General features: G+C 39.2%; 3 protein-coding genes across 9 annotated transcripts in view; all 3 read right to left on the bottom strand.

Annotated features, from left to right (window-relative positions):
* Positions 1-938: 938 nt before the first annotated feature.
* On the bottom strand, positions 939-2,744 carry LOC106096946 (leucine-rich alpha-2-glycoprotein). 2 transcript variants are annotated; one of them, XM_013266119.3, is made up of 2 exons: positions 2,122-2,744; positions 939-2,046 (listed from the first exon to the last, which is right to left on the bottom strand). In XM_013266119.3, exon 2 carries the CDS (start codon positions 2,026-2,028, stop codon positions 1,024-1,026), a length of 1,005 nt encoding a protein of 334 aa, XP_013121573.1. In that variant the 5' UTR covers positions 2,029-2,046; positions 2,122-2,744; the 3' UTR covers positions 939-1,023. The 2 variants fall into 2 exon arrangements, with proteins under 2 accessions (XP_013121573.1, XP_013121574.1); XM_013266120.3 differs by having other exon boundaries at positions 939-2,028.
* A 147-nt stretch (positions 2,745-2,891) lies between these two features.
* Positions 2,892-4,325, bottom strand: LOC100701144 (leucine-rich alpha-2-glycoprotein). The gene is made up of 2 exons (XM_013266121.3): positions 4,165-4,325; positions 2,892-4,009 (listed from the first exon to the last, which is right to left on the bottom strand). The coding sequence occupies exon 2, from the start codon at positions 4,005-4,007 to the stop codon at positions 3,009-3,011; it is 999 nt and encodes a 332-aa protein (XP_013121575.1). The 5' UTR covers positions 4,008-4,009; positions 4,165-4,325; the 3' UTR covers positions 2,892-3,008.
* Positions 4,326-7,825: 3,500 nt separating this feature from the next.
* Positions 7,826-20,103, bottom strand: part of LOC100701417 (rho-associated protein kinase 2) — a 37,260-nt gene continuing 24,982 nt past the window's right edge. Inside the window, exons 23-35 of one of the 6 annotated variants that reach the window (XM_013266123.3) lie at positions 19,925-20,018; positions 19,591-19,676; positions 19,151-19,339; positions 17,801-17,966; positions 17,400-17,627; positions 16,720-16,787; positions 16,539-16,627; positions 15,327-15,405; positions 14,940-15,204; positions 14,064-14,334; positions 9,714-9,789; positions 9,314-9,575; positions 7,826-8,368 (exon numbers count right to left, since the gene is read on the bottom strand). In XM_013266123.3, coding sequence (XP_013121577.1) covers positions 8,355-8,368; positions 9,314-9,575; positions 9,714-9,789; positions 14,064-14,334; positions 14,940-15,204; positions 15,327-15,405; positions 16,539-16,627; positions 16,720-16,787; positions 17,400-17,627; positions 17,801-17,966; positions 19,151-19,339; positions 19,591-19,676; positions 19,925-20,018 — 1,887 coding nt within the window. In that variant the 3' untranslated portion in view covers positions 7,826-8,354. Of the gene's footprint in view, positions 8,369-9,313; positions 9,576-9,713; positions 9,790-10,119; positions 11,769-12,595; positions 12,710-12,984; positions 13,307-14,063; positions 14,335-14,939; positions 15,205-15,326; positions 15,406-16,538; positions 16,628-16,719; positions 16,788-17,399; positions 17,628-17,800; positions 17,967-19,150; positions 19,340-19,590; positions 19,677-19,924; positions 20,019-20,103 lie in introns of those variants that run through there. The other 5 variants (XM_019345970.2, XR_001223291.3, XM_013266125.3 and 2 more) reach the window with 5 other exon arrangements.

Here is a 20,103-nt window from a genome sequence, read left to right as displayed (position 1 = left end):
AAAGGGACGTTGTTAAGGTCGAGTTGAATGCACCTGCTCACAACCTGAGAGAATTTTCATAAGAGGGAATTAGGACTTGAACCACTGAGCCCACTTCCTCAACCTTTAACCTTCAGGGTACAATTCAAAGAGGTGGAATGGAAGACATACATCAATCCATTTGAGTTCTCCTTCCACTCTCCGGGGAACGTTTATGAACAAGGTTTAATTTTCATAAGTAACAGCCTCAAGAGGCTCCAATGTTTTATATGCTATGAAAGTAATAAATTATAGTCCAGTGCACTCACTGTGATCAAGGCGTGAGTATGGGGGTGTGTGGGCATGCAGAAGATATATACCCATACACAATATGAAAGAAAGAGAGAGAAAAAAAGAAACCTAAAGAAAGAAAAAGGGAGATATTTAAACACATCCAGAAGAGGTCAGCTGCAAGACTGAGCCATTGCACTGCCCACTCACTCCCACATGCTCAACATCATTAAAAACAAAAGGGCACAACTGAAACAATGCTGCAATCTGCAACACAACAAACAAGCGAGACAGAGCTGTTGGTGCAAGCGTGCACCATGAGAATCTCACAAGAGCTCTTCTCTTCTCTTCTACCAAGGACGTCCATTTCTGGTCCTAATCTCTGGACTATAAATTGATTATTCATGAAAATATGGAAGTGAGAGCATTTTAAAAACCTGGGTTACTTAATCTCAATCTGCGATTATAAATCTTACAGAAAGCAAGCGTTAAAGAAAATCCATTCAGTGAGAATATATTAGTGAATGCATTTGGTTTAACATGTTTTTGGCTGGGATATACTGAGTAAATGAGCCATACTGCCTATTCAGCCCTCTGGGCTGAAAATGTATTGAGTATCTTACGCCACCCGGTGGGCTGGACAATATCTAAACCAAGGAGGGATAAATGACAGCTCACAAGAAACAGGCTGGTTATATGTGAAAACATGTTTTATTTGCCAGAGTTAATGCAACACATCTGTTTCACAGTCACATCATTAATTGTGAGTCTCTGTTATTTAAGACCAAGCTGACTGTCAGTTAAAGAAACAACTTGTTTATGTTTCAGAGCTTCAGGGCCGTCGCAAACCACCTCATCTAGAAAGAAGACATTTTGAGGATGGTTAGTGAGCCACTTCCACAGATACTCCAGGTTGGCATCACATTGCCAGGGGTTCCCTGTTATGGTCATCTGAAAAGAGGATTTTCTGTCATCCAGCAGACCTGAGGGGAGATACTGTAGCCGATTCTGATTAAGCAGCAGAAGTTCAAGGTGTTGCAGACCCTGGAGGATTGTCACTGGCAGCTCTCGGAGCTGATTCTCCTGCAGAAACAGCTGGGAGAGTTTCAGGTTGTGACTAAACGTTGAAGGCTTCAGGGAAATCAATTTGTTCCCAGCGAGGTTTAGTGTCTCGAGGTGATGCAGGTTTTCTAGTGTGTCGGGCTGTAGCTCTTGCAGATGGTTATGACTTAGGTCGAGATTTTCCAGATGAGGCAGCTTCTGAAGCAGAGAAGCTGAAATGCTCGTTAAACGGTTCCCAGACAAATCCAGCCAGGTGAGACTGCTGTTGTCGGAAAACCACTCTCCATGAGCTTTTTCAATTAAATTATTCTTCAGCACCAGACTACGGAGCAAGGAATGGACGAAGACTTTTGGGGGCAGATGAATCAGCTGATTACCTGTGAGATCCAATGTACTCAGGTGAGGAATGGCACCCAGTAGGTCTGAAGGAAGGCTCGAAAGATTAGTGTGATACAGCTGGAGATGGTTTAAAAGAGGCACAAAACTCAGATGTCTGGCTGTAATGAAGCTGAGGTTTGTGGACTGGATGGACAATCGTGTGATGTTGGGATATAAACCATCTGCAGGAAAATATGTGAGGGAGCTTTGGCTGCACACCACCTCTGCACTCGAAGGTAGAAAGGAGCAAGAGCACAGATCTGGGCACGAGTGGGTGCCTTTCGTTTGGTAAGCATATTCAGCCAGAGCAGTGAGAGTAAGAAGCAGCCACAGGTTCATCTTTAAGAAAAAAATACACTGAGAAGAAAACAACAGTATAAAAGATCAACAGGTAATAAAACTGTGACAATGTGATTATAAATGTGTTGTTACCTGAAAAGCACAGCTGAAATTCCTTCAGGTTTTGATCACTGACTTGATTTTACACAACTCTGAGGATATTTGATTCCAGCAATGAGTCAGGACAAAATGTTGCAAAAGGCAAACAAAACCAAGCAAACAAAGTGAGTGGTTACTGTTTTCTGTACTTTCTAAAAGTAAGTTGATGTTACCACACATAAATCAATAATTTTTTTTTCAGTTTTTCAAGAACAGAATGTGCAACGGTACATGTGTGATACATTATTAATTAACTTGTGCAAAAAGAAAACAAATAACAAAAATAGGCATTAGGCTTAATTTTTATCCCTCAAGTTCACAACCGTATGTTGGTGCTTTAGATTCCTCTTTTAAAGAACTCAGCCTGTTAACGGAATAATTTAAGGAAAAGCACGCTTTATTTTCATTTTGGTTTTAGCAGTTTAATGAATAGAGGGATACTATTCCCGAGCAGGTTATAATACTATGGTTTAGCACAAAGGCTAAAAACGGATAAAATGGTTGGCCTGGTTTGGGCCAAAAAGCTGCCTACAAATGTCATTCATTGTTTGAATAAAAATAACAAACAAACAAACAAACAGGAGGTTTTAGAGATCTCTAGATGTTCTGGTGGGTGGATTATTTTCCTTTGTGTGAAGCTAAGCTAAATGCCAACATAAAATCCATGATAATACTACAGACTTTCTCATTTAAATCTAAACAAGAAAACAATGTAACATGAACTGTAGTTTAAATTTAATGAAATAAAAAAGACAATTCTCGAATTTCTTATTTATATCAGATTTATTTATAGTCACATAATTATCATGTTTCAGTGATTAAAATCTGACAGGCCGAACTGGATTTCTTTTCATGTTAGACAATGACCAGCAGGAGTAATATTAGGACTGAAGGTTTAGTTCATTTGCTGTTAGTGATATTATTGAGCGACCTGCTAGAGGCTGAGGTCCAGCGCATGTGATGGAGTCTGGCAAGAAAGCCTTCTTCTTGTTCTTGTGAAGCCACCTCCATAGATACTCCGCCTTCCCGTCACAGAGCCAAGGGTTAACTGTCAAGTCGAGGCCATCCTCTTCCAGCAAGTGAAGTTCATCCAGCAAACCTGGAGGAATATGGCTCAGCTGGTTTTCATCCAGACTCAGGTGTCCGAGCTGAGTGAGTCCCTGGAACAGGTTTTTGGGCAGCTTGTTGAGTTTATTCTGAGTGAGGAAGAGATGTGTGAGGCTATGCAGGCTCTGAAATGAAGATCCATTCAGCGTGTCGAGCTTGTTGTTCTGCAGGCTTAGCCTCTCAAGTTTGCTCAGTTGGCTCAGAGAATTTGCTGGTATCTTATCCAGGCGGTTGTTTGAGAGGTCAAGGTTCTCCAGGTGGGGCAGCTTCTGAAGCAAATTAGTTGGGATCTCTGTTAATTCATTTCCAGATAAATCCAGCCAGGTCAGGCTGCTGTTATAAGAAAGCCACTCTGCATCAGCTTTTCTAATAAGGTTATTCTTCAGCACCAAGCTCTGTAGTGGGGCGTGGCTGAAGACATCTGCAGGCAGATTGCTTAGCCTGTTTCCAGTGAGATCCAAAGTGTTGAGGTGAGGAACGCCCCTGAGGAGATGAGAGGGAAGGCTGTGCAGGTGATTGCTGTACAGATGGAGCCCTTGCAACTTGGGTATGGTATTTAAATGGGCCTCTGATATGGAGGTGATGTTTGTGAATTGGATAGTCAGCAGGGTGGTGTTCTCCGGGAGACCGTCAGAGGGGAACTCTGTCAGGGGAACCTCATTACAGACCACTTCATTTCTTCTGGGATAACAGGTGCAGAGAGCTGGGCAGGAAAGAGCTCTGTGGCAGAAACATGACAACCACAGAAAAGCAAGGGCACACCAGGACTTCATATCTAGAAAAGAACACGAGTAGAAGTCTGAGTTAAATACAAGGAAATTATTACATCTGCATTTACTACAAAACAATACTACAAGTAACAAGTCTTCCAGTCAGTTTATGCACATGGAAAACGCAAATGACAGTGAAAAAAAAACAAAAAATACTTACTGCAGTTGAATGTGTGTCCATCTGCAGACTGCTGCTTATATCAGATTCGGCACTGCTCACTTCCAAATTACTCATTTGTGGAGACGAATCTCCCAACCTAATCATTACTTATTGTGTAAACAAGGACCAGTCACTGCACAGTCATTTGTCAAGGACAGGCAGTTACAACAGAGTGAGTAGCCCATACCTCACGGGAAAGTACAAGAATAAAATATTATAGTTCTGCTAAAAACTCCTGATCCTGAAATAGGTTGTTGAAGTCTATTAGTTAATGTCAAAAAATAAAATACCTTTTTGGCTGATTGGTTACTATTGAGTAAAAAATGAAACTACAAAAAATATTTGTTTTTACTTTGTTTGTTTTTTTAAACAGTGGAAAGGGGATGGGGTAGGTAAGGAAGAAAGGAGGGAGGGAGCTTGTGAAAAGGGTAAAAATAAGCATTCTAAAATTTGGTTGATTTATTTTTCTTGAAATGATATTTATCAGCAACACAGAATGTTTGATCAGCAGGAGTGAAAAAATATGTCACGCAAACAGTTTAAAGTCAGCCAACTCAGGCCTAACAGTTCTAATAGTTTGTAACGTGTGTCCAGTTAAGGGACACATCACACCTAACATTGAAATTCAATTATTTTGCATACTTCACTGTTTAAACATTACAGCCTCTTTTCATTTAACAGCCTGCTATTTATTATTATGTTAAAAAATATGGAAACATACAGATGCCAGGAGCAACAGTGGAGCAATTAATGCTTTTCCCAGAGGTGAGATCTAACAACCATTTCAGTATATTGAACTCATTTCAACAGGGAGATCTCATTAGGAGGAATTGAACATGATTAATTGATAAACAGAATTCAATTAAGCTATTTAGCGATTAGCTGAATAGAATGCCAGCTGTGGTAGGACGGAAGGCAGGAACCCCCGGGGTCGAGACGCTGGTGGTGGAAATAAAGATGGAGGCTTGGATGGAGCTCGAGTAACATGGGAGAGGCAGACATTGGGAGGAGGTGGGTTGCAGAAGTGTATGCAGGGAGAATGACAAAGGAGCAGTGAGATATAAAGTATGCGAAGTTGAGGTTGACTGTCCTGAAGAAGGCAAGAAGAAAGATGATTGGACTAAACCAATGAGGTCGGCAATGAGTTTAATGGCGTGGGAAAGTAGAAGTGATATAAAGCATAGATTAGCCACCAAACACCCTGAAAAAGTCAGATGTGTGATTATAGCTCTTCCTTATTAAACTTACCCATAGGCTTCACTAGTAATAGTAAATACTAATTACTAAACTAGTTTGGGCTTTGTGATATGGCACAACACTGTGCTGTTAGAAGGATGTACATGTGAACAACAATACTGTGAAGTTTAAATGATGCTTATGTAACGAAGGTCTTCTTCATTCCTAAATAATAAAATTATTTGTATGTGTTTATCTGTTTATTTTTAAAAAGGGGACTTATACAAAAAGGTTGTTATGTTTTTATCGGTTATTTGGCTCTAGGTTTTTTTTAAACTGTGGGCGATCTTCCAGTTGCTGGTCATTGTCTGCCTAGGAAAAGAAATTTCAATTAGTATGGAAAGTTTGGTTAAGTTGGTGGAAAACATTACTTTAACACTTACCTGATGTGTAACCTAATTAGTAGGAGAGACAACGTATACCCTAAGTTAATATTGTGATGACAGGATAGTCTTACATCCATTTTCTCTTGATATTGCCAAAAGGCCAAAAGCCAAAAGAGTCCCCAGGTATCCCGAGTGCCTTTTTAATAATTCCCAGTGGCACCATGTGATATTAGAGGGCGTTGAATAGCCATATTAGTTTTTATTGTAGATTGTAGTTGGTAGATCAAGCAGGAAAACATTTGCTTTAATAATTGTAATTATGCCTATAGTATTGGTTGGCATTAATAAGGGTTATTAGATAAGATGTTTACTATGTAACGCCAGATAATGGTATGGCTTGAGGGCCAATTAGCAGCAGTCTGTAAAGGGCTGTCAGTTACATCAGAGGCTGTTGCTGGCACCGTGTCCCGCCACTGGGCTACATTGTTTTATGTCATGTTATGGTTTGGTATTTTAATGTTGGTGAATAAACCTGTGGTTGATCTGCACCTCATCTCTGCCTCGAGTCTCCTATTTGAACCCAGCCGCTACCGGCCATTCTAACAGCTCAGTTGGCGCTAAAGAAATATCCTCCACACCATTACACCGCCATCACCAGTCTGAAGTGTTGCTACAAAGCAGGATGGATCTATTCTTCCAAATTATGACGCTTCTGTCCAAATGTTAGAAAAGAAAGACTCATCAGACCAGGGAACATTTTTCCAACGTTTTGTTTAATTTTGGCCAGCCCATGTGAACTGCAACCTCAGTTTCCTGTTTGTAGGTGTGGCACCTGATGTAGGCTGCTGCTGTAGCCCACCTGCTTTAAGATTTGGTGTTTTGTGCATTCACAGATGCTGTGCTGTGTAACTTGGTTGGAGTTTACCAGAGTTTGTAAGGTTGCCAAATTCAGAGTGTCACATTTTGAAATAATGATGTTTTGTGTAAAAATCTATGTAAACGCTAGAGTGTGAAAAAAAGTCCACTTGCCAATTTAGCCTCATAAAGCAGATATACAGGGAAGAGCAGAGGCAGTAAACAGCAAAGTCAGGTCAAAGGAATGCTGTGCTCCAGCCAGTTGATTGACTATTGCATGCTTACTTATGTTTTTCCACCCATTGTTCAAAAACACACAAAAATCACAAAAGTAAATGAATCAATAAAAAAAAAACCTTAATTCTCAAGGTAATTAGAGTCTCTAAAAAAGCTGTTAAAACATAAAAAAATATATAAAAGAAATTCTATCTGAAAAAGTGGAGGAGAAATGTGAAGTAGGATAAATAACTAAAGTACTTTACATAATGCTTTAGGCAAAAATAATTTACTTTTTTGAATTGCAAATTAAAGACTGGAAATAAATTTAAAAGACTAACTGCGCACTGAGGAGAAAGAGAAGAAAAACACCAGGAGGCTACATGCCACCTGAGACCTCAGTGGCCTGTACAGCAGGGTTCATTCATTTGCAATTTAACCGGAACAGTCACACAGCTGATAGACAGAATGGATTAGACCTGCAAGTATGAAATATGATTTTAGCATCTGGGCAACATGATGAACTATTACATTATGTATGATGAGTGCCAGTTGGCTTTAGGCTGTTCTGAAAGATTTATTTCAGTGGAGCCCACTCACTCCACATGCACTTGTGAGATAAAGACGGACCTATTCTGGTATAGTTCAAATGGTCTCTTAAAATACGCTGTAGTCAGATGTGATACCACTGACGGAGAGATGGCTTCAGTGCAACTATAACAACTATTTTTTTTGGTGCTGTTTGGCAGTTTAATAAAAAAGCAAAAAATGTGTTTTCCCAATTACACACTATCATTTCGTATACAGTCAAATGCGAGATGAAGGTTTAAAAATCAAATACTAAACCTTATTGTTTTTAATCCTTTTTCTTTGAAATTGATTGATTTACTTTTAAAGACCTGGTCAAGATAGCAGCTGTACATCACTACTGTTTCTGAGTTTTTAATAACGGACATCAATGAACAACATAAATCAACAGAGCTACTCATTGAACTGCTGTCAATACATTATGTTATTTTTATTAAAGGTTTTTTTTAATGCATCACCTTGAGATTTTATACATACTGTATATGAACAATCAATAATTATCAAATGGGAATAAAAACATTGTTTCTGTTGCGTTTAGATTATTCTGGCATGTGTTATAACAGTTGTAATTATAAAGGCTCATGAAAACGCCTTCCACTTAAAAATAAACCCTAAAACTGTATTTATAAATCTATAGGACAACCATATATACTGGATGATGTGGTGCTGATTTATAATCATAAAAATAAATGCTAATATACAATCATATACAGCAACACTTTGTGTGGTATGATAAAAAGAGAGATCTTTTAATGTGTATACAAATCTTTACAAACACGCCGATGACAATGATCAGGAAACAAATGAGATTAATCACGAAGGATACAGCGTGCATTTTCCTTGAATGAAATCCCAGTTTTCATGACACCAGTTTTCTGTGCAGGTTTTTGTCCACATTAGTATTTGGATTTTGTCACTCGCAACAACACACGTAGACACTGCTTCCATTACTGCATGTGAATGGAAATATTATCCAGGGTTCACTGTAAAGAGAAAAACACAAGAAAGGAAATGAGAAATCCCAGGATGCTCACACAAAATCCACACCACATTTGCTAGCTAAATGTGTAAAGACAACCCCAATTCCTCAAAAGCTGGGATTCTGCATGATGTAAATAAAAACAGAATGCAAGGATTTGCAAATCTCATAAAGTCCTATTTTATTCCCAACAGGACAGAGAAAAGATATCAAATGCTTAACATGAAAAAAATATTAGCTCACTTTGATGTAACATTGCAACAAAGGGCTGGAAAAGTAAAAGAAAAGAACATTTTACAACTAATTAGATTAACTGGCAACAATTAACATAAAATGAGCACCTTAGACAGGCATTTCTCAGAAGTAAAGATGAGCAGAGATGCAAAATAATCCACTCACAAATTATGGAATAATTTCAGGACAATGGCGTAAGACTTTGAATATGTCATCTTCTGTATTACATAATATCATCAAAGGATTCTGAAAATCCAGAGAAATCTCTGTGTGCAAGGGACGAAGCTAAAAATCAATATTGTGCAGCCATGATCTCGAAAGGCATATATACCCATCCAGAAGGCGTCTTTTTCAGGAAAGGCCTCACATATTTCAGCGAGACACTACAGTTCAAGCCAACAAATGGAAAGTTCGCACATCATGAAACATAAAATATAAAAAAGAAGACACAGGACTGTTGAGCAGCTAGAATTTTAAATGAGACAAGAAGTACATTCCTCATTTTAAACATCTGATATACTCTCTCTGTTATATTGTAAATAAAATATGGGCTCATGAGATTTGCAAATCATTGAATCTTGTCTTTATTGACATTTTACTCAGCATCCCAACTTTATTGGAATTCAGGTTGTACATAAAATCACTCAAAAATCCCAGAGGAATCTTTATTTGTTTAAGTCAAGCTCTCCCTGAAGTCCTGAGTGAGCACGCTGACCTTTGCAGGGTTCGATAATGTTCTCTTTTTTATCCAGGTGGTCCTTGTGGTACTTGGCGTGGCAGCGGCGGCATTCGAGCGCTGGCGGAGGCTTAAAGAAGTCCCACAAAGTCCGGCTGCAGACCTCACAGTTGGATGGAAAATGATAGAGCGCGAGGATAAACTCGTGGCCCCTGTGGCTGATGAAGGAGCCGCGATCACCATGTGGCACGGGTTCCAATGGAGTATCCTGTTCATGCCTGATGTCGTCTTCACTGTTATACTGGATCAGGGGAGACAAGAAGGCAAATCCAACATTTACGATTTACTTGAAGCAGATGGGTTAACTGAAGATAGACTTTCAAGACTCATGAGGTATCCTATGAAAGAAAGGAAAGCACTGATGGTCCCAACTCATTACCTTTATCTTTGGAATTTCTCTGACATCTGCAGGGTACACATCACTGTGACTTATAGATCTGACACGAACCAGCTTACTGAAACAGGGAGAGAGATGGAGAAGTTAAGTCTAGTGCTAACCTAGTAAGACTTTTACTTTAGGTATAGAATGATTTAAAAATATTGTAAAGAAAATGCCATTATTTGGCAAATCAAGTCAGTTGAGATTATTTATTTCATTACTAACTGAATCATCAATTTTTGCTGTCGTCTTTCTGTTTAGATTTATTTGATCCATTAGATTAAATTGAAAGCTAACAACCAACATGATTAACTAAAACCAAAAATTTCCAAACAAACTTCCAAACAGTTCCTAGATGAGGGTAATCAGAAGCAAATGTGTGAGTGAGGTTAAAATTTTGAATCAATTGAAGAACGAAACATTTTATATGGATGTCATTTTCCCAGATTCCTTTTACAACAAACATAAGAGCAACGTACATTCATGCGTTCATATCATATTTCCATTCAAGTAACTGTTGCGTAACTCTTGGGTTACAGGAGGAAAATGTGAAGATACATGATTTTTCACTATCCTGTGGGAAAGTGAAAAATTACTCATCTTCCACCGACTTTGTGCAGTTATAAGCAGTTTCATGGCCTTTATTGCAGCAGATTTTATTTTCTCTACAGCAGCTTCTATTATATTCCACCAGCACAGCTTTGACTTTCCTAGAACTCTTCATGCTCCATGTTGAGTATAACATAAGATGGAAAAGATGATTACAGGTTCACCTGCTTTGGCTGATAGAAGCATATGATAGTATTTTCATTTCTTCAGTATTTTGCATCATGAGGTACACAAAGTACTTTTCATTTAGTCAATGAACATAACATTTTTGAACGCTGCTTTTAATGACACACTCATTGTCCGGGGTCATGAAAAGGTTCGCTTTCTCTCGATCCAGCTCAGTGTTTTAGAACAGGAGCTTTTTACTGCTCACCACCACATACTGTAGAAGTGAGACAAAGCCGGACGTATACTGGTGTAATACAAATGGTCGCTTTAAATACACTGATGGCTGTAGAATAACATAATTATTTGGTACAGTTTTGTTGTTAACCAATATAATACAGAACAAACTGCTTTTTCATTAATATTAACACTAACAACTCAAAAACAGTCACATGTTAGATATGGTTTGATTCCACGTTTTGTTTCATACACCACGTTAATCGATATAAATTATTTCCTTTTAGACTCGATCAGGCAGCAGCTGTACATCACCAATGCCACAAATTTTGAAAACTTTTAAATAATAGGCATGCACAACACACAAATACCATCACCAGAGCCACTAATTGAAATGCTTAAGTCTTGATTTTTTTACATTTTTTTTTAATGTATCACCCCAAAAATTCTACACATGGGATTTTAAACATATGAACAATCAATGATTGTCACGAAGCGCAAGAAAAACAACAACAACATTGTTTCAGCCGAGTTCACATTGTTCTGCCGTATGTTATAACAGATGTACTTATAAAGGCTCATTTTCCACTCAAAAAGAAGCCATAAAACCGTTTTAATACATTTACAGGACAACCATATTCACTGTGTGATGTGGTCATAGAAACAAAACAATTATATATACTATCAGCTCCACGTTATGTGTTACGATACACAGATATAGATATTTATCGTATATACAAATGTTCAAACACAAGCGTAATCTTTTTACAAACGCAAAGAGAAAAAGAAAATAAAGTCTTGTCATAATTATGATGACTAAAAAGAAAATAGGGCAGTTTAATCGTGAAGATTGTCACATGCTTTTTCATTGGATGAATCACTGTAATGGGAAGACTGTGCTGATTCTCCTTTTGTTAAAATGACAAAAAAAAAAAATCCTTTTTCTCATGACGCCAGCCAGTTTTCTGTCCATATTAGTGTTTTGTGGGATTTTTTTGTGTTTTTGTTTTTTTTGACAGTCTTCTCTGAAAAAACATAACACACGTAGGCACCGCTTCCAGACCACCATTACTCCACACGGATGAAAATATTACCCAGGGTTAACTGTGAAGATAGAGGAAAATACAAAAAAGAAGATGAGAAAAACCTGGTATGCTACCAACAGTATGGCAGGACTTCAAAGGCACGCCCACACAAAATCCACACATAGACTAATAAACAAGGAAGCTACCCAGTAACCACACAATGAAAGCGTAGATGCAGGGAAAAAAGCAGGCAGATACAGTTATATTTATTAGTGTGCATGTTTGCCCAAAGAAAAATTAAAGTTGAAGAAATTGTTCAATATTACAGGGAAGACGCCCGTTCCTAGACATGTAACAGCAGGAAAACACGTGTTGCTACTGACTTTACTTCTATTCTTTTTAAGCTAAAGAGCCTCAATTAGTGTGATTAGCAACAGTCGTGTTTCCTTGCTATTTCATGTCAAAATGGCTGCTGTGAAAAGGGTTAGGCTAACTATAGCAATTAGTATAAAGGAAAGAAACAGGGACAAACAACTAGCACCCATCTCACTTGAATATAACCTACTAATAAATATTGATCCCACAAATTATGATAATTGCTGATTTGCACATTAACTGATACTCGAAAGAAATAATCTGAGGTTCATGCTAAGCTAAGCTAACTAGCCACTTTTTGTCATCTTAAAAGCAAAAAAACCTTTATATTATTTCATGGATTTACTCCTTCCAAACATGTCGAACCAGAATTTTCGCCAATATTTCTACTTTTTGGTGATATTTTCTTAAACATTTTGTAACTTCAGGATTAAACAGAGAGGTGACTTGCATTTAGCCCTAAACTTGGAAATCACACAAAAGCATGCCTCATACGTTAAAGCCACACATCTCATGCAGAGGTCCAGTTACCCTCCGTCGTTTCTCTTTAACTTTCTTCAGAAGAACATATTATCATCATCATCATCATCATTATCGTCATCATCCAATGCCCAACTCCAGTCTTTGAGGTCAAACTCAAACAGTCTGAAACATCAAGTATGAGGGTTCAAGGCGCCTTTAGTGGTCAAAGAGCCTTTAGTGATCCAAGGAGCTTGGAAAGAAAAGCGCCTGGACTTCTTTAAGCTTCTTGAAGACATTTCGCCTCTCATCCAAGAAGCTTCTTCAGTTCTAAGAGCAATTTGTGGAGAGGCCCAGATTTTTAAGCCCTATTGGAAGTGTCTATCAGGACCTTCCTTAGGGAGAGTCCTATTGGGAGAGGCGAAACGTCCTCAAGAAACTTAAAGTCCAGACGCTTTTCTTTCCAAGCTCCTTAGATTATGATGACCTGGATGGCTGAGTACCTTAACAGACAGGCTTTAGTGATGCGTTAATCTGCTAGACAACACATGCCACTGTCAGAAGGGTGCACCAGGGGGCATCAGGGATGCTTAGGCGTTCACCAGGTACTTTACGCTGCTTACTATGATGAGTGGGTTAATAGGCACAGCAGCGATGCAGGTGGAGAGGGTCACCAAGCTATGCTACTTACAGTCTCCCAGCATGAGAGACGTTAGAAATGTTGGGGTCAGAGGTGAAGAGATCGGGTGTCAGTGGAGGATGATACGGAGCATGGGGCCAGTGCTGAAGGACAAAAGCAAGTTAGGGTGTGGCTGAAAGTTCAAACTACTAAGTGCATTAATGTTCTCAGAAAACAAGACAGATACAGTTAGTTTTTCCCACAAAAGGTTTGATGCCATTTCCGACTCAGTTAAGTCACTGCTGATGCTCGGTGAAGTGCTGTGTGTGAGCATTAATGCTGTATCATTAATGCAGATGAGAAGGTTCAGAAGTCAGTTTAAAGCAAGATATTGTATATCAGCCAGAGCTTTGGGTTTGTTTCAACTATGCAGAAGCTAGACAATGTAGTTAAGAAACAGCGTTTAAGACCTTTACCTGCATTTTTCATTATAATCAAACAGTTTGGGAAAAAATAAGGTATTTTTTATGCTAACTAAAGCTCAGAAAAGGTTCAGACAATTGAAAATGAGAAGAGAATAAGGCCAAGAAAGCACAAATCAAAACAAAAGATCTCCTGATGAGTACTAGATTAGTCAAGTAAAATAACAAGCAGCATTTGCTGCATATTTATTTCATTTAAATTGCAAATGCTCATATAATTTTTATTGCGTAAATATTTGAACAAATTGCATTTTTATACTTCTGTTGTTAGTTTCTTAAAACGTCAATGTTGGTGAAGTTTCTTAAACATGCTCAGTTTTATTACTATAATAATAAAAACTGAAAATACATTTTTAGATGATTGTGACTGTATGTAAAATTAAAGCTTATAGTTAAAAATAAAGTAAAATTTCCAAACTTGTTTTTGTGGGTTCCTTACCTTGGCTTCCCTGATGATGGTTGCTGCCGGGTGGATTGGATTTTTACAGCCCCCCGATGTGACATGCGAGGAGAGTTCTTGGGCGAAGGTCGTGGGGAAACTTGTGGAGAGGAAAGGGGTGCTTTTTCAGGGGAATTGCGTGCCACAGGGGGAGGACTCAGTGTCGGGTGTTTCGGGATGCGCTTAAGGAGGTGACTGACCCAGTGCTTCTGCTCCGTCTGAGAGCTGGTCAGGAGGAGCAGTTCTTTGGCCGTGGAGATGTCATAGTTCACTGTTAACAAGATTATTTAAAAAAAAAAAAAAAAGATTAAGAGAGAGATATTCCCTTTTTTTTGACCAAGATTAGATTTTGCAGCGTTTTCATACATGCACTTCAGCATTGATCTTTTTTAGACACGTAGACTTGAGAATGTGATTATTGGATGCAGTAGATGGGACATTAAATGGTCTTTAATCATTTAAGTTTTGTGTGATGTCTGATTGCGCCCTAGTGACAATAATGCAGTTATAATAAGGCTGGTCGTCCTGTCTTCTGCCTGTTGTGCACTCCACCCAGGCAGCCTAACCTGTGTGAGGTGGATTATATCCTGATGTGTGCGAGAACAAGAAAGAACAGCTTTGGACCCACCCACCTGTCCCACCCGAATATCAAGTCTATGATGTATACATAAATCTATTATATGATGGTGTCATTCTAATCTTGTGTTTGTTTGTTTTTTATTTTGAATTTTGACAGCAATTAATTTTAATATTTTGGGGCTGTTTGTTAACCAGACGTTTGAACCCAAATTCATGTACTATGTACAGATTCTTAGGTAATTTTGGCGCAACTGTAAAAATCAAGTTTTCTGTTAAATCATGAGTGAGCATGCTGACCTTTGCAGGGTATAATAACTTCTTTTTTATCCAGGTGGTCTTTATGGAACTTGGTGTGGCAGCGACGACATTCGAGCGCTGGTGGAGGCTTGAAGACGTTCCACAAAGGCCGGCTGCAGACCTCACAGTTACATGGGAAATGGTAGAGGGTGACGATGAACTCATGGCCCTTGTGGCTGATGTATGAGGCGCGATCACCAGAGTTCGTGGGATCAGCTGCAGGATCCTGCTCACGCTTGCTCTCACCTTCATTGTCATATAGGATCTGGAGAGACAGAAGGCGGCAAATACAATTAAAACGTAAAGTTACAGAGGAAGTTTTGTCTTGAAAGTCCATGGAAGCAAGAAAATAAAGAGAAGGAAACTGGGACGGTCTCAACTCATTACCTGGAAAATCCTTGGAATTTCTTTGACATCTGCACGGTACACATCAGTCTGAGTTACAGGTCGGACATGAAACAGCTTACTGGAAGAGGGAGAGAGATGCAGAAATTAAGTCTAATGCCCACCCAGTATGAGAAACCTACTTTATATAGAGTGATTCAAATTTATTAAAAAAAAAGAAAAAAGAAAAAAATACTTGAAATGCAACAACAAATCCCATTGTTTACACTGACTTTAGCTTATACCTATGTTGCTGTTTGCCATTGCAAAGATTGATTATTCCCAGAGGATGAATCCAACAACCGGCCAACATATATCATTTTTAGTTTCACCTTAACTTCCAGACAACGACTGGATCGGGGTAACCATATCTCTTTAAGGTAAAGTGGCATAAAGTGGGACAGTATTGAGAGATGTGTTGTAACTGTGGCATTTAACATTCTATCTGAAATGCCATCGTGGCTCAAGAGTTGGCAGTTCGTCTTGTAATAGGAAGGTTGCCGGTTCGAGCCCCTCGGTCGTTGTGTCATTGGGCAAGGCACTTCACCCGTTGCCTACTGGTGGTGGTCAGGGGGCCCGGTGGTGCCAGTGTCCGGCAGCCTCGCCTCTGTCAGTGCGCCCCACGGCAGCTGTGGCTACAATGTAGATTGCCATCACCAGTGTGTGAATGTGTGTGTGAATGGGTGGATGACTGAATGTAGTGTAAAGCGCTTTACACTACATAGGGACTAAGTAAAGCGCTATACAAATACAGGCTAATTTACCATTTACCACCAAACTTTGAGTTTCAGGAGTGAAAAATGACTGGTCTTCCACCTGCTCTGTGCAGTTCTGAGTAGTTTTGTGGTCTTTATTTGAGCTGATTTTTTCTATGGTAATTTCCATTATTTTCCACCAAAAATCTGCACAACTTTGACTTTGCGGTGAGTCACCATGCTCTCTGTGGAGCATTTGATGGAAAAGATGATGACTTAAAATGTAAAATGATTTTTTTTTTTTTAATTTGGACAAAAAAAAAAGAAAAAAATTTCTGAGTCAAATTCAGTGTTATATTTTAGATGATCCCAATAGTTATTTGGGATTCAGATATTTATTTTAGTATGATATTGCGAAGCAATTTTAATTTTAATTTTATTCATGAGGTACATGAAGTTCTACTTATTTAGTAAAGTTAGTATTTAGTAATGTGTTTAAAAGGTGCTTTTAATGACTCACTCAATGTCCAGGGTCATGAAAGGGTTAGCTTGCTCTCGATCCACGTCGCTGTTATAGAACAGGATCTTCTTACTGCTCACGACCACATACTGTAAAGGAAATGGAAAACAATGTTCAATCTGCGGAAAATGACTCCAAGCTATTTTTTTTTGAATGCAAGAAATATTGGTGGAGTCATTACTTTTTTGTCCCAACCAAATCGCTTGGTGTTCTTGGAAGGAAGTGAGATCCAGCCCTCCAGCCTGGAGTCTAATGAGTGGAGGGAAAACCGGAAGGTGTTAACATACAAAAGACAAAAACCTTTAAATTGCGTGAATCACTTAAAACAACATTCTTAGGCTTTGGTGGCACTTTCTTTAAGAAGATAGCATTCAGAAAGAAAATTATTCCTCGCTAATACAAAAGGGCAAGACACAGGATGTCCTGTTTTCCCAGTTTGAGAAACAGCAACTATTACGCGAGAACTACCACAATTCTAAGGAACTGCAATTCCAAAACATAACATGTGCATAGTAGAGATATAAAAGGAAAGAAAGTAACTTAATTATTAGTAGAACTCCACACACAACTTCACTCTCCAAATCTTTTGTAGTGGAATAAATTTCAGCAAAGCCGTGCTGCATCAAGCTGTGCGTGTTTGCATTGCAAGGATTAGAGAGAAACTGTACAGGGATTAGCTACAGGTTCGTGGTGTCAGGCAAGGGTTTGGAGTTATTTCATTCCAAACTCACTAAAATTAAGGAAGAAAATGAACCCCGCATCCATAATTTTAGGGATAAATATTGTAAAAAGCTCTTTCAAAAAATTGCTTTGCTTTAGTTTCAATCCACATCCTGGCTTTGAACTGCCATGCAGGGTCACCTCTAGGTTCAGGGTCAGTTTCAGGCTCAGAGGACGGTTCATAGGTAAGGGCCAGGGGAGTCTGGCCCCGCTCCTGACGCCCATCATGCTCTTCTTCGTCCTCAGAGTCAGAGCCAAAGACAGCGTGAGCCGAACGAAGGTTTGGCCGAGTGTCGATGCAGACGGATTTGTGTGTGCGCTGGTAGGTGAAGGACATTGATTCTGAGGTGTGAGAGTGAGTAATGCGCACTGCACCGGACCATGAAGAGAGAAGTTAAGGTGAAATGAATGGGATGAAAAGGAAGAGTCATAATGAGGAAAAAGAAAGGACTCGAGGAAAGGTATAAAGAAGTGCTTTCGGACACTGAATATAAATGTTAAAGCAAATCTTTGTGATGATGACAGCAGGATGAAGGGTCTACCTGGGTATCCTTCTAAGTCTAAGTCGTTGGCACTGCTGATGCTTGTGGTGTCCAGAGAGTGAATGCTGAGGGATGTGAGCTGGGATCGCAGCTGCTCGATGTCGCTCTCTTTACTGTCCAGCGTCATCTGAAGATCTAGACGCATCTGGTTCTCTTCTGCCATCAGCTAAATAAACAAACAGCTTGTTAGTCGCTCCCACTTTTTCACTTGCTGCATTATCAATCTAATTAGGCTTTTAACTCAACGCAGAATATCAGGGAAATAATTAGAGTCATTACACTACGGATATGTTCTTCCAAGAATAAAAAGCGCATATTTTTTCAGTCTGATCTATGTGGAGAAATGTCCATACAATATTGTCATACAATTTCATGGCATCTTTACATGAAGTTAAAAAAACATATCAAGCTGCACTTCCTTGAATGGCCACCTGAAGCTGACTTGAAAAGAGTCCATCTGCAGAATGAAAGTGCCAAGTTTCCAGCAGGAATAAAGATGATTAGAGATTAGTGGTTAAACTTCCACTGTTTTAAAATAAATACACTGATGGCCACCAGTGCTACTCCTCAGCCTCCTAGTGGATGCACTTACGATATCAATTTGAAAGTCCTACATCACCTCGTTCATGACTTAATGTATTCACAAAGTTGGGTGTCCATGCTGCCGCCGACAATACCCATCAAAACTGATTGACGGTACTGCTCACAAAGTCACTAAATGGAGCTCTTGTCTGTGTTTGGGCTGGCGGTACCCTTGGAAGCATTTTAAATGCAATTAATCAGTCGATTATTTTGGTCTCCGTGTGTGTGGTTAACTGAACAAAAAAACAAAAACAAAACTGTCCAAGAAGACTGTCATCCACCGAGTATTATTTGGGAATTTACCACTAATTAGTAGGTATTTGTGTCTGTGCCATACAACTTTAAAGTCTATGAATTGGCCATCCTGACCAACCCTCAAACACAAATATGGCCATTTCTGGCTTCAAAAAACCAAGATGCTGAGGGAAATAATAGTAAACTTGAGGCTTTTAAACAAAAGTAAACAAACCAATAGATAGTAATAAAGCTTCATCCATCTTCTATGCAGTCTCAGCTCAGGTCCTGTAGAAAGCACTCCAAATCCCTAGCTGACACTACTGCTTGAGAAATATTGAGAAATTCTAGCAAATACAGTGATCCCAAGTCTTTTTTTCCCCAGTATCTCTGTCTGTCTGTCTCCTTCTCTACAGTAAGAATTTTAATTAGTAATCAAAATTCAGCCTCTCTCAGTATCTCACTGATTCTTTCTGGCAAATGTATCTGCTTATACGCCATGTGTTTATTTTCTGGGAGTGTGGGCGTACTGACCGCCTCCATTTCAGCCAGCTGGTTCTGGTATTTTACGATGGCGGTGCTGAATTTCTGCTTCTCTGCTTTCAGCTCCAGCTGCAGTTTCCTGTTCTCCTTCTCCTTCTTGTGCACCTCGGTGTCGTTGCCTTGGTGGCCTCCCCGCACCTTCTCCCTCCTGTTCATCACCTCAGCCAGTTTGTTCACAGCCTGAGAGAAAAAAATAAATAAATCATGTAATATATACTTTTACAGAGATCCATTTATGATAAATACAAGTCTGGTAAATTCAACAGGAAAGCCTGCAGCAATATGTTATATGTTTCGGTGACTTTTACCCAGAGTTCAACACAATCCTGTAGCAGAAAATTGCTCTTAACAACTGATGTGACACAAGAGTAGCATGCAAAAAATAAAGTGTAGCAGACTTTCCAGACCTGTGTAGGCACCCAGACACACACCTGAATTTTTAGCGTTCTTTCGTTCTGCAGCAGCTTTTCAAAGGACTCTTTGAGAGTGTTCTCTTCATCTTTTGCTTTCTGGAGGTCTATAAAAATAGCAAATCAAAACTCATACACATTTCTTAACACAATGTTTCAGAAATTTGGTTACCAATTTACAGGACAAATACTCTGTTTTTCGATAAACACAACAGTGGCTACTTTTCTGACAATTTTACATCTTTATCTGCATAAATAATGCCAACTTTTAACACACATTCTATGACTTGGAGGAAATGACTTCTTGATAGAAATTAGCTTTATCGGTTGCTCATTACAGAAGAGTGATGCTCACTTTGTTGCATTTCTTTCAGCTGGTTGTTGAGTTCTTCCTTCTCACTGGCCAGGTTGGCTACGTCCACCGTCAGAGTACGATTGGACTCTTCCAGCTGTGAAGGTGGATAGAGCAGAGGTGAGGCGATGTTATCAGTGGATCCTCTGCATAGCAGTCAGGTGACAAGAATACTTTAACTC

This window comes from Oreochromis niloticus, linkage group LG15, assembly GCF_001858045.2.
Source record: "Oreochromis niloticus isolate F11D_XX linkage group LG15, O_niloticus_UMD_NMBU, whole genome shotgun sequence".
Lineage (NCBI taxonomy): Eukaryota > Metazoa > Chordata > Actinopteri > Cichliformes > Cichlidae > Oreochromis > Oreochromis niloticus.
This window is presented reverse-complemented; position numbering and strand designations above follow the sequence as displayed.

Bases quoted from the DNA above. Each gene is read 5' to 3' on its own strand.
- LOC106096946 (XM_013266119.3), bottom strand. From the start codon at position 2,028: ATGAACCTGTGGCTGCTTCTTACTCTCACTGCTCTGGCTGAATATGCT.
- LOC100701144 (XM_013266121.3), bottom strand. From the start codon at position 4,007: ATGAAGTCCTGGTGTGCCCTTGCTTTTCTGTGGTTGTCATGTTTCTGC.